At 37.3% G+C, this 13,121-nt stretch overlaps 1 protein-coding gene across 2 annotated transcripts in view; it reads right to left on the reverse strand.

Moving 5' to 3' along the window:
* Nucleotides 1-13,121, reverse strand: part of Stk3 (serine/threonine kinase 3) — a 267,772-nt gene that overhangs the window by 109,169 nt on the left and 145,482 nt on the right. For both annotated transcript variants that reach the window (XM_052160772.1, XM_052160773.1), the window contains one exon: nucleotides 10,680-10,805. In XM_052160772.1, coding sequence (XP_052016732.1) covers nucleotides 10,680-10,805 — 126 coding nt within the window. The remainder of the gene's footprint in view (nucleotides 1-10,679; nucleotides 10,806-13,121) is intronic.

The following is a 13,121-nucleotide window of genomic DNA, read 5'->3' on the forward strand; positions in this document are numbered from 1 at the left end:
CAGCACAACTGTCAACTCTTGGATTAGCTACTATAGAGGTAAAATCCTTTGGCGATATGAGGGACATTGAAGTACAACCTTATTACAATGAACTCCAAAGTCTTAAAAACTGTTCTTATTTTGGGTTTCCACTACAGTAAGAGCCAAGATTTGAAGCTCTATTAAAAACTAAACAAACAAAAAGATGTTATCTTTTATGTTCATTCAATAACATGTTCATTGTTTTTATGATTGGTATACAAATATATAGTGTTAAATATAATAAAAAATTAAAAATAAATAAATAAATAAGAAAGAAAGAAAGAATCAGGAAAATACAATCAAAGAGGTAGAAGCCTTTAAAGAGGAAGCAAATAAATCCTTTAAAGACATACAGGAAAATACAACTACAGGTGTGAAGGAAATAAATAAAACTGTAAAACCTGAAAGTGGAAATAGAAGCAATAGAGAAAACATAAACTGAAACAAGTTGGAGTAGCCCTTCTAATATCTTATAAAATAGGCTTTTGACCAAAATTAATCAAAGAGACAGAGAAAGATACTTCATAAAAGTAAAAATCTACCGAGATGTTATCTCAATTCTGAACATCTATGTCCCAAACACAAAGGTACCCACATTTGTAAAAAAAAAAATAATAATAATAATAATTGCTAAAGCTTAAATCACACATCAAACTCCACACATTAATAGGGGGAGATTTCAACATTCAACTCTCACAAATTGGTAGGGCATCAAGGAAAAACTAAAAGGAGAAATAATGAACCTAACAGAGGTTATAAATCAAATGGACCTAATAGATATCTACAGAACCTTTCATCCAAACACAAAATACGCCTTCTTCTCAGCACCTCATGGAACCTTCTCCAAAATTCAGTATACACTCGGTCACAAAGCAAGCCTCAACAGATACAAGAGAACTGAAATAACGCCTTGTATCTAACCATGAATTATAGCTGGACTTCAATAACAACAGAAACACCAGAAAGCCCACACACTCATAGAAATTGAACAACTCTCTACTCAATGATCTCTCAGTCAGGGAAGAAATAAATACATAAATTAAAGATTTTCTAGAATTCAATAAAAATGAAGGCACAACGTATCCAAACTAATGGGACACAATGAAAGCAGTGCTAGGAGGGAAGTTCAGGATACCCCATCGCTAGGAGCCTTTGCTGGATTATAGACAGTGGCCAGTTCAGGATCCACATCCCATCGCTAGGAGCCTTTGCTGGATTATAGACAGTGGCCAGTTCAAGATCCACACCCCATCGCTAGGAGCCTTTGCTAGGGTCACTCTCATAGGTTCAGGGGAGATCCCACTGTACTAGGGTTCCACATCACTCACCAAATGCCTCTCAGTTCCTGACTTCTCTGCCAATACTCTTTCCCTCCTTCCTGCCCACTCCCCACCTGATCCCCACTCCATACTCATCTTCACCCACCACTGTTCACTAGCAAAATCTATTTTAGATTTCCCAAAAAGATCCATGTGACTCCCACTTGAGCCTTCCTGGTTACTTAGCTTCTGTGGGTTGGTGTATTGTAGCATGACTATCTTTACTTAACAGATAATATCTACTTAGAAGTGTGTACATATCGTGTTTGTCTTTCTAGGTATCAGGTAAGTTCTTTTACCGTACAGGACTGTTTAAGCTATCCTGGGTTTTTGTTTTTCCATATAAAATTGAGTATTGGCCTTTCAAGATTTGAAAAGAATTGTGCCGAAATTTTGATGGAGATTCTTCTGAATCTGTAGAATGCTTTTGGTAAAATTGCCATTTTTGTTATGTTAATCCTACTGATTCATGAGCATGGGAGATTCTATCTTCTAATACCTCCTTCAATTTCTTTCTTCAAAGACTTGAAGTTCTTGTTACGCAGGTCTTTTATTTGCTTGGTTAGAGATATTCTAAGATATTTTATATTGCTTGTAGCTATTACAAAGGGTGTTATTTCTGTTATTTCTTTCTCAGCCCATTTGTCATTTATATATAGAAAGGAAACTATTATTTTTTAGTTAATCTTGTATCCAGTCACTTCAACAAAGGTATTTTATCATCTGTAGGAACTCTCCAGAAGAATTTTAGGGGTCACTTAAATATACTATTATATCATCTGCAAATAATACTTTTACTTTCTTTCAAATTTTTATCCTTTTGATCCCTTCATTTTTTTTATTGCTCCAGCTAGAAATTTAAGTACAACATTGAACAGATATAGAGAGAGTGGACAGCCTTTTCTTTTTCCTGATTATAGTGGAATTGTTTTGAGTTTCTCTCCATTTACTATGATTTGGCCAACAACTTGCTATAAACTGCCATTATGGTTATGAATGTACCTTTTATCCCTGATCTCTCCAAGACTTATCACAAAGGGGTAATGGATTTTGTCACAAGTTTTTCAACATCAAATGAGATGATCATGAGGTTGCTTTCCCTTCAGTCTGTTTATATGGTAGGTAACACTGACTAATTTTCCATTTTGAACCATCTCTGAATCTCTGGGATGAAAACTAATCATGGAAGATGGTATGTTTGATGTGTTCTTGGATTCTTTGAATGTTTTATTCTGTATTTTTACATGTATGTTATTGTAGGAAACTGCTTTGCTATTCTCTTTGTTGAATCTTTGCATGTTTTGGGTATCAGAAAGACTATGGTGTCATAGAATGAATCTAGAATGTTCTTTTTGTGTTTCTATTATGGAATGACTTGAGAAGTATTGACATTAGCTCTTCTTATAAGTCTGGTAGGATTTTGCACTAAAAGAATGTGGCCTTGGTTTTGTTTTTGCTCTTGTTTTTGTTGTTATGAGATGTTTAATGATTACTTCTATTTCCTTGGGGGTTATAAGTCTATTTAAATTATTTATCTGATCTTGATTTAACTTTGGTAAGTAGCATCTATCAGAAAAATTATCCATTTCTTCAAAGTTTTTCCAATTTTGTGGAGTACAGGTTTTTAAAGGATGACCTAATGATTCTTTGGATTTCCACCCTGCCTATTGTTATGTGCCCTCATTTTGTTCATCTGGATATCCTTTCTATCTTTTAGTTAGTTTGGATATGGACTGTCTATCTTGATGATTTTCTCAAAGAACCTCCTTCTTCTTGCATTGATTCTTAGTATTCCCTGTTTCTATTTTATTGATTTAAGCCCTCAATGGATTATTTCCTGCTATCTACTCCTCTGAGTGAGCTTATTTCTTTTTGTTCTAGAACTTCCAGGTGTGCTATAAAGTTGATAGCATGAGATCTCTTCAATTGCTTTATGAAGGCACTTAGAACCATGAAGTTTTCTCTTAGCACTGCATTCATTGTATCCCATAAGTTTGGATATGTTGCAAGTTCGTTTTCAGTGAATTCTAGGAAATCTTTCATTTCTTTCTTCCTGCCTTGACCCAGCAGTAAAAGTAGATTGTTTACTTTCCATGAATTTTTAGGCTGTTTCTGTTTTTGTTGAAATCTACTGTTAATCTGTGGTGGTCTGATGCAATGCAGGGAGTTATTCCAAATTGATTTTATTTGTTGAGACTTGTTTTTTGTGAGTAGAGAGAATATCTGGTGTTCTATATAAAACCAAAAGCTGATGGCCAATTAGCTTAGGCAGGAAATAGAAGGTGGGAGTTCTGGATGGCAGAGAGGAACTCTGGGACAGAGCCAGTCACTGGAAAGATTGACCCAGAACTCCAAGGAGAAAGACACATGAAACTGAGGAGAGGTAACCAGCCATGTGGCATTCATAGAAAAGAATAAAAGTTATAAGCTAGGTAGGGAACAAGCCAAAGGTTGTGGCTTAGGCAGTAATTCATCAATAGTCTCAGAGTCATTATTTCAGGAACTAGGGTGTAGGTGGGAAAGCCCACAGTCACAATGAGATGCTGAGAAGGTATGTTCTTCTGACTTTGGGTATAATGTTCTGTAGATATGTTAGGTCCATTTGGTTCATAACATCTTTTAGCTACAGTATTTTGTTTAGATTTTGCCTGAATGACCTGTTCATTGGTGAAAGTGAAGTATTAAAGTTTCCCACTATCAATGTGTGAGGGTAAGAGTGTGCTTTAAGTTTTAATAGTGTTTCCTTTGTAAGTATGGGTGCCCTTGAATTTGGGGCATAGATAGTAAGAACTAAAAGATCACCTTAGTGAATTTTTCCCTTGATGAGTATGAATTGTACTTCTAATCTTGTTTGATTAATTTTAGTTTGAAGTCTAATTTATTAGATATTAGTATGGCCACACCAGCTTGTTTCTCAGGTCCATTTTCTTGGAAAGTCTTTTCTCTAACCCTTTACTCTGAAGTAATATCTATCTTTGATGTTGAAGAGTGTTTCTTGTATGCAGAGGATACATTCCCTATTTCATATGCACTCAGTCTTTTTATTGGGAACTGAGTCCATTGATATTGAGAGATATCGATCAAGCAATGAATGTTAATTCCTGTTATTTTGGTGGTGGTGGTGGTAGTAGTGGTGGTGGTGGTAGGGTGTGTGTGTGTGTGTGTGTGTGTGTGTGTGTGTTAATTTGGTTTTGCTGATGTAAGATTATTTATTGACTGTCATTTTATAGGTATAGTTAACCTCCTGGGGTTGGAGTTTTCCTTGTAGGGCTGACTGGATCTGTGGATCATAATCCATAAAATGATGGAAGAAAACTTCCTTAACCTAAAGAGAGAGATGCTCATGAGAGAGGCTCAAGAAGCCTACAGAACTCCAAATAGAATTGACTGGAACAGAAATTCCTCCTGTCACATAATAATCAAAACCCCAAATGCACCAAACAAAGAAAGAATATTAAAGGCAGTAAAAGAAAAAGGCCAAGTAACATATAAAGGAAGACCTATCAGAATTACACCAGACTTCTCACCAGAGACCATGAAATCTGGAAGATCCTGGGCAGATCTCATGCAGACTCTAAGAGAACACAAATGCGAGCCAAGACTACTATACCCAACAAAACTCTCAATCACCATAGATGTAGAAACCAAGATATTCCATGATAAAACCAAGTTTACCCAATATCTTTCCACAAACCCAGCCCTACAAAGGATAATAGGGGGAAAACACCAATACAAGGAGGGAAACTACACCCTGGTAAAAGCAAGATAGTAATCTTTTATCAAACCCAAAAGAAGATAACTACTCAAATACCAAAATAACAACAAAAATGACAGGAAATAATAATCACTATTCCTTAATATCTCTTAACATCAGTGGACTCAATTCCCCAATAAAAAGACATAGACTAAGAGACTGGATACGGAAACAGGAACCTACATTTTGCTGCATATAGAAAACACACCTCAGTGTCAAACACAAACACTACCTTAGAGTAAAAGGCTGGAAGACAATTTTACAAGCAAATGGTCTCAGGAAACAAGCCAGAGTAGCCATTCTAATATCAGTTAAAATTGACTTTCAACAAAAAGTAATCAAAACAGACACAGAAGGATACTTCTTGCTGGTCAAAGGAAAAATACAGCAAGAACTCTCAATTCTGAACATCTTGCATTGCTCCAAATGCAAGGGCACCCTCATTTGTAAAAGAAACTTTACTAAAGTTCAAAGCACACATTGCACCTAACACAGTAATTGTGGGTGACTTCAACACTCCACTCTCCTCAATGGACCGATCAGGAAAACAGAAACTAAACAGGGACACAGTGAAACGAATTGAAGCTTTGGACCAATTGGATTTAACAGATACATAAATAGAACATTTAAGCCTAAAGCAAAAGAATATACCTTTTTCTTAGCACCTCATGGTACCTTCTCCAAAATCTACCAAGATTCGGCACTCTCACTGCCATGGCCTGGGTTCGATTCCCGGTCAGGAAACCAAGGGCAAATGAGCAAATTTCTATGTATTAGGCTACCTGCAAGAAGTCTAAAAGTATCAACTTGGGGTTCACATTTTGAGTTAGGGTTTCACAAAGACAGACCTCAACAAATATAAGAAGATTGAACTAATCCCATGCCTCCTATCAGATCACTATGGAGTAAGAGTGGTCTTAAATAGCAACAAAAACAACAGAAAGCCCACATACACATGGAGGCTGAACAATACTCAATGATACCTTGGCCAAAGAAGAAATAAAATAAAAAAATGAAGAAAAGACTTTTTAGAACTTAATGAAAATGAAGGCACAACATACCCAAATCTATGGGACACAATGAAAGCAGTGCTAAGAGGAAAACTCATAGCCTGAGTGCCTTCAAATAGAAACTGGAGAGAGCATACACTATCAGCTTAAGGACACACCTGAAAGTCCTGGAACAAAAAGAAGCCAATTCACCAAGGAGGAGTAGAATACAGGAAATCATCAAACTCAGGGCTGAAATCAATCAAGTGGAAACAAAGAGAACCATATAAAGAATCAACAAAACCAGGAGCTGGTTCTTTGAAAAAAATCAACAAGATAGATAAACCCTTAGCAAGACTAACCAAAGGGCACAGAGACAATACACAAATTAACAAAATTCGGAATGAAAAGGGGGATATAACAACAGAAAGTGAGGAAATTCAAAAAATCATCAGATCCTACTACAAAAGTCTATACTCAACACAACTGGAGAATCTGGAGGAAATGGACAGTTTCCTAGACAGATACCAAATACCAAAGTTAAATCAGGATCAAATAGATCATCTAAACAGTCCCATAACCCCTAAAGAAATAGAAGGGGTCATGGAAAGCAACCTGAGCTTCCAACCGAAAAAAGCACAGGACCAGATGGTTTTAGTGCAGAATTCTATCAGATCTTCAAAGAAGACCTAACACCAATACACTTTAAACTATTCCACAAAATAGAAACAGAAGGAACACTACCCAACTCTTTCTATGAAGCCACAATTGCGCTGATACCAAAACCACACAAAGATACAACAAAGAAAGAGAACTTCAGACCAATTTCCCTTATGAACATCAATGCAAATATACTCAATAAAATTCTTGCCAACCTAATCCAAGAACACGTCAAAATGATCATTCACCATGATCAAGTATGCTTCATCCAGGGATGCAGGGATGGTTCAATATATGGAAATCCATCAATGCAATCCACTACATTAAAAAACTCAAAGAAAAAAACCACATGGTCATTTCATTAGATGCTGAAAAAGCATTTGACAAAATTCAGCATCCTTTCATGCTAAAAGTCTTGGAAAGAATAGGAATTCAAGGCCCATACCTAAACACAGTAAAAGCAATATACAGCAAACCTGTAGCTAACATCAAACTAAATGGAGAGAAACTTGAAGCAATCCTACTAAAATCAGGGACTAGACAAGGCTGCCCCCTCTCTCCATATCTTTTCAATATAGTACTTGAGGTACTAGCTAGAGTAATTAGACAATATGAGGAGGTCAAAGGGATAAAAATTGGAAAGGAAGAAGTCAAACTATCACTTTTTGCAGATGATATGATAGTATATTTAAGTGAACCAAAAAACTCCACCAGACAACTCCTACAGCTGATAAACAACTTCAGCAAAGTTTCTGGTTATAAAATCACCTCAAGCAAATCAGTAGCCTTCCTCTACTCAAAGGATAAGCAGGCTGTGGGACCTCATAAGGTTACAGAGTTTCTGTAAGGCAAAGGACACCATCAAGAGGACAGATCGGCAACCAACAAATTGGGAAAAGATCTTCACCAACCCTACATCAGATAGAGGGCTAATATCCAATATATATAAAGAACTCAAGAAGTTAGACTCCAGAAAACCAAACAACCCTATTAAAAAATGGGGTACAGAGTTAAACAAAGAATTCTCACCTGAAGAACTTCGGATGGCAGAGAAGCATCTTAAAAAATGCTCAACTTCATTAGTCATTAGGGAAATGCAAATCAAAACAACCAGTCAGAATGGCTCATCTTACACCAGTCAGAATGGCTAAGATTAAAAATTCAGGAGACAGCAGGTGTTGGAGAGGGTGTGGAGAAAGAGGAACACTCCTCCACTGCTGGTGGGGTTGCAAATTGGTACAACCACTCTGGAAATCAGTCTGGCGGTTCCTCCGAAAACTGGGCACCTCACTTCCAGAAGATCCTGCTATACCACTCCTGGGCATATATCCAGAGGATTCCCCACCACGTAATAAGGATACATGCTCTACTATGTTCATAGCAGCCCTATTTATAATTGCCAGATGCTGGAAAGAACCCAGGTATCCCTCAACAGAAGAGTGGATGCAAAAAATGTGGTATATCTACACAATGGAGTACTATTCAGCCATTAGAAACAATGAATTCATGAAATTCTTAGGCAAATGGATGGAGCTAGAGAATATCATACTAAGTGAGGTAACCCAGACTCAAAAGGTGAATCATGGTATGCACTCACTAATAAGTGGTTATTAACCTAGAAAACTGGAATACCCAAAACATAATCCACACATCAAATGAGATACAAGAAGAAAGGAGGAGTGGCCCCTGGTTCTGGAAAGACTCAGTGAAACAGTATTCGGCAAAACCAGAACGGGGAAGTGGGAAGGGGTGGGAGGGAGGACAGGGGAAGAGAAGGGGGCTTACGGGACTATCGGGGAGTGGGGGGGGGCTAGAAAAGGGGAAATCATTTGAAATGTAAATAAATTATATCGAATAAAAAAAATCATACACCTAAAAAAAAAAAAGAAATTAGGGAAATGACACCCTTCACAATAGCTACAAACAATATAAAGTATCTTGGTGTGACTCTAACCAAACAAATAAAAAGATCTGCATGACAAGAACTTCAAGTCTCTGAAGAAGGAAATCGAAGAAGACCTCAGAAAATGGAAAAATCTTCTATGCTCATGGATTGGCAGGATTAATATAGTTAAAATGATTAACTTGCCAAAAGCAATATACTGATTCAACGCAATCCCCATCAAAATCCCAACTCAGTTCTTCATAGAGTTAGAAAGAGCAATTTTCAAATTCATGTGGAATAACAAAAAACCCAGGATAGCTAAAACTATTCTCAACAGTAAAAGAACTTCTGGGGGAATCAGTATCCTGGACCTCAAGTAATACTACAGAGCAATAGTGCTAAAAACTGCATAGTATTGGCACAGTGACAGGCAGGCAGATCAATGGAATAGGATTGAAGATCCAAAAATGAACCCATACAACTATGGCCACTTGATCTTCGACAAAGGGGCTGAAAACATCCAGTGGAAAAAATATAACCTTTTCAGCAAATGACGCTGGTTCAACTGGAGTTCAGCATGCAGAGAATGCAAATTGATCCATTCTTATCTCCTTGTACTAAGCTCAACTCCAAGTGGATCAAGGACCTCCACATAAAACCAGACACACTGAAACTAATAGAAAAGAAACTAGGGAAGACCCTTGAGGACATGGGCACGGGGTGGGGGTGGGATTTCCTGAACAAAACACCAATAGCTTATGCTCTAAGATCAAGAATTAACAAATGGGACCTCATAAAATTACAGTTTCTTTAAGGCAAAGGACACTGTCAAAAAGACAAAACGGCAACCAACAAATTGGGAAAAGATCTTCATTAACCCTACATCCAACAGAGATCTAATATCCAATATATACAGAACTCAAGAAGTTAGACCCCAGAAGACCAAATAACCCTATTAAAAAATGGGGTACAGAGCTAAACAAAGAATTTTCACCTGAAGAACTCTGAATGGCTGAGAAGCACCTTAAGAAATGTTCAACATCACTAGTCACTAGGGAAATGCCAATCAAAACAATCCTGAGATTTCACCTCACACCAGTCAGAATGGCTAAGATTAAAAACTCAGGAGACAGCAGGTGTTGGCGAGGATGTGGAGAAAGAGGAACACTCCTCTACTGCTGGTGGGATTGCAAGCTGGTACAACCACTCTGGAAATCAGTCTGGTGGTTCCTCGGAAAACTGGGCATAATACTTCCAGAGGACCCTGCTATTCCACTCCTGGGCATATACCCAGAGGATGCCCGGGCATGCAATAAAGACACATGCTCCACTATGTTCATAGATGCCTTCTTTATAATAGCCAGAAGCTGGAAAGAACCCAGATGTCTCTCAATGGAGGATGGATACAGAAAATGTGGTATATTTACACAATGGAATACTACTCAGCATTTTAAAACAATGAATTCATGAAAATCAATAGGCAAATGGTTGAAACTGGAAAATATCATACTAAGTAAGGTAACTCATTCACAAAAGAACACACATGGAATGCAGTCACTGATAAATGGATATTAGTCCAGAAGCTCTGAATACCCAAGACACAACCCACATATCAAATCATTCCCAAGAAGAAGGAAGGAGAGGGCCCGGGTCCTGGAAAGGCTTGATGTAGCATTGTAGGGGATTGCCCGGGTCCTGGAAAGGCTTGATGTAGCATTGTAGGGGATTGCCGGGACAGAGGAGTGGGAGGGAGTTGATTGGGGGAACTGGTAGAGGAATGAGGAATTATGGGACTTAGGGGGAAGGGGAAACAGGAAAAGGGGAAATCATTTGGAATGTAAACAAAGAATATAGAAAAAAGAAAAGTCCTCTGAATCAACTGTACATTTCCACCAGTCACTGATTCTCATCAGAACGGAAAGCAAAAGAAATATTTGAATATCATTTGTGTATCAAATTAGAAATTACTATCCTTAAAATATTTTAAGGAACAAAATAAAATTACTTAACAATGAGCCAAATGACTTAACCTCCTGAGGCTAATTACGAACCGAGTTTTCTTCCTCCTCTTCTAGCTCCCTCTGCTGCTCTTCATGCCGTTTGGCTTTGATTTCCATGGCTTCAGTGATCAGGTCTCTTAATATTGACACGGGTTTTGCATTCTTGATAAAAGGATGCTAAAAAGACAGAGTTAAATGGTATAAAATCAGAATTTTCAGGTTTACAACCAACAATATTAAAATACCCATAACTGCTAACCAGGATAATACACTACAATTTTACTTATAACTAATACATTAAGAAAATAGCATTTTGTTTGCTTTAGGAAAAAATACTTTTAAGTTCACTTATTTTCAAAAACATTCTAAGCATACACATAAAAATATAATCTTAAAGATTATAATATTGAATATATAATTGCTACAATTTGGCATTAAGTGGTAAAAGTATTTCAAATATTTAAAAGTGATTAATGATTACAAATAAAAGTAAACTCATTTTAGCAGTGTTGAAGAATTTATGAATCTTCAGAATCTGACAGACACACAAAGGGGAGCGAGGCCTTTCTTCTCCTCTCACCTCACTCTACTCCTCTCCTTGTTTACTCACCCCCAGCCCAGACAGAGAACACCTAACTGCTGCTTCAGCTTAGTCTTTTTCTTTACTTTAATCATTTTTTAATCTAAAAAATGATTAAATTCTGTATCATTTTATATCTTGCACTTTTAATGAGTAAAAGGAAACTTTTTAAGTTTCCTTTTAAATTACATTTCCAAAGTGTGTGTGTGTGTGTGTGAGAGAGAGAGAGAGAGAGAGAGAGAGAGAGAGAGAGAGAGAGAATTTGTGTATGTGTGTATACATGTGGAGTTTAGGGGACAACTAAGAGTCAACTCTTCCCTTCTATCCGGTGGTATCAAGAACTGAACTCAGGTCATCATACCTGGCAGCAAAGGCCTTTCCTATCTCAGTTACCTCATCAGCCAGAGTAGACCTGAATCTCACTGATGAACACAGCATGAGAGACCGCAGAGGAAAAATATATGGCACAGATAAACTTATTTTGTGACAATAATGTAGCTTCAAAATGCAATGTTCATAATTATTTGCTAGTATACATAGAGGAAAGCAGCCTATGTATTTTAATAATGTCTAGTAGAACACAAAAATATATTTGGACAAAAATGTAATGATAAAAAATTAGACAGCTGGAAGGAGCTTTAACATGGTAAACAAACTATTTGATGAAACTATCAAATAAAAAACTCAATTAAGGGGGAAAATACTTTTGAGTAGGAATCTTACCATCATTTGAAAGTCCTAATTCTTTAGGATAGTTCAAGTCACCATCAGACAAAGTACACTCTATTGACAACTCCTCAAGGATCCTAGTTATCCACCAAAAGAGGCCCCCTGAGCTACTAAGGGGAGGAAGCCCAGAGCCCTCACTTCCCTTTCAGCTGGTTATGAGCTCTCATTCATAACTCAGTTTTCACTGCGAGTATGAACTCCAGGACTATATGCCACTTCCTGGTACAGGGCCCATAAAAGCCTGACCTTGTCCTTCCGTGCTATAGGGTACTTGGGGTACAACTTCCATAAACTACAGGATGGAAGAGAATAAACATAAGTAGGAGGACCACTCAAAAAAGGAAGGAGGGGGCAAACAAATGTGCACTTCCCTCCAAGAATTTATCACCCCAAATTAGGAAGGCACACATGTAGTTTAAAGTTACAGTTTGCTATACAGTTGTATTGGTGATAGTTTAGCACAACATCCATGTAAAAGAAAAGCAGAAACAGAAGAATACGGTGGGCGTGTACTTTGCTGTAGACTGCAAGTTTGGCATGTGTCAGGTCCCAGGAGATGTCTCCAGCAGCGCCTATCTGCCTCACAGAATAACAAGGTATTCACAGTATGAAGAGAATGGAAAAGATACAAAGACAAAGATGTATGGTAAGAACTTAGTGGGATGATCTGCGTTGTCCAGTCAACAATACTGTCCAACGTTCTCTGAGCCTAAGATGGAGTTAGCAGCAAGGCAACTGAGCCAAGTGGTTAGTATGAAAAGCTTGGATTTCATGTGAGACCAGACTTAATAAACAAATAAGAAAATACCATATAGGAAAAACATTGATACCATAAATTTACAATTTACAATGGAACTTACTAATAAAATGCAATGGCAAAATACAGGTATGAGTTATTAAGGGTCTGGGCTATACAATTCCCAAAATAGAGAAGAAATATAAATTTGATGGGAAAAGGAGAAAGATTTGGTAGCAACAAAATATTAGTCAAACAACCTATGAATACACTAACAAAGGGAAATAGAATAGTAGAAGATCTAAACAACACAGCAGCAACACAGTTCAGATTCTGTAACCTGTGAATTTCAGATGTTCTGATTAAGAGATGCTCAACTTAAGTGTACATATATATTCAAATCCAATCAAGAAGAACTGAACACTTCTGGTCCCCAGCATCTTAGGTG

This window comes from Apodemus sylvaticus, chromosome 17 (genome assembly GCF_947179515.1).
Source record: "Apodemus sylvaticus chromosome 17, mApoSyl1.1, whole genome shotgun sequence".
NCBI classification, from domain to species: domain Eukaryota; kingdom Metazoa; phylum Chordata; class Mammalia; order Rodentia; family Muridae; genus Apodemus; species Apodemus sylvaticus.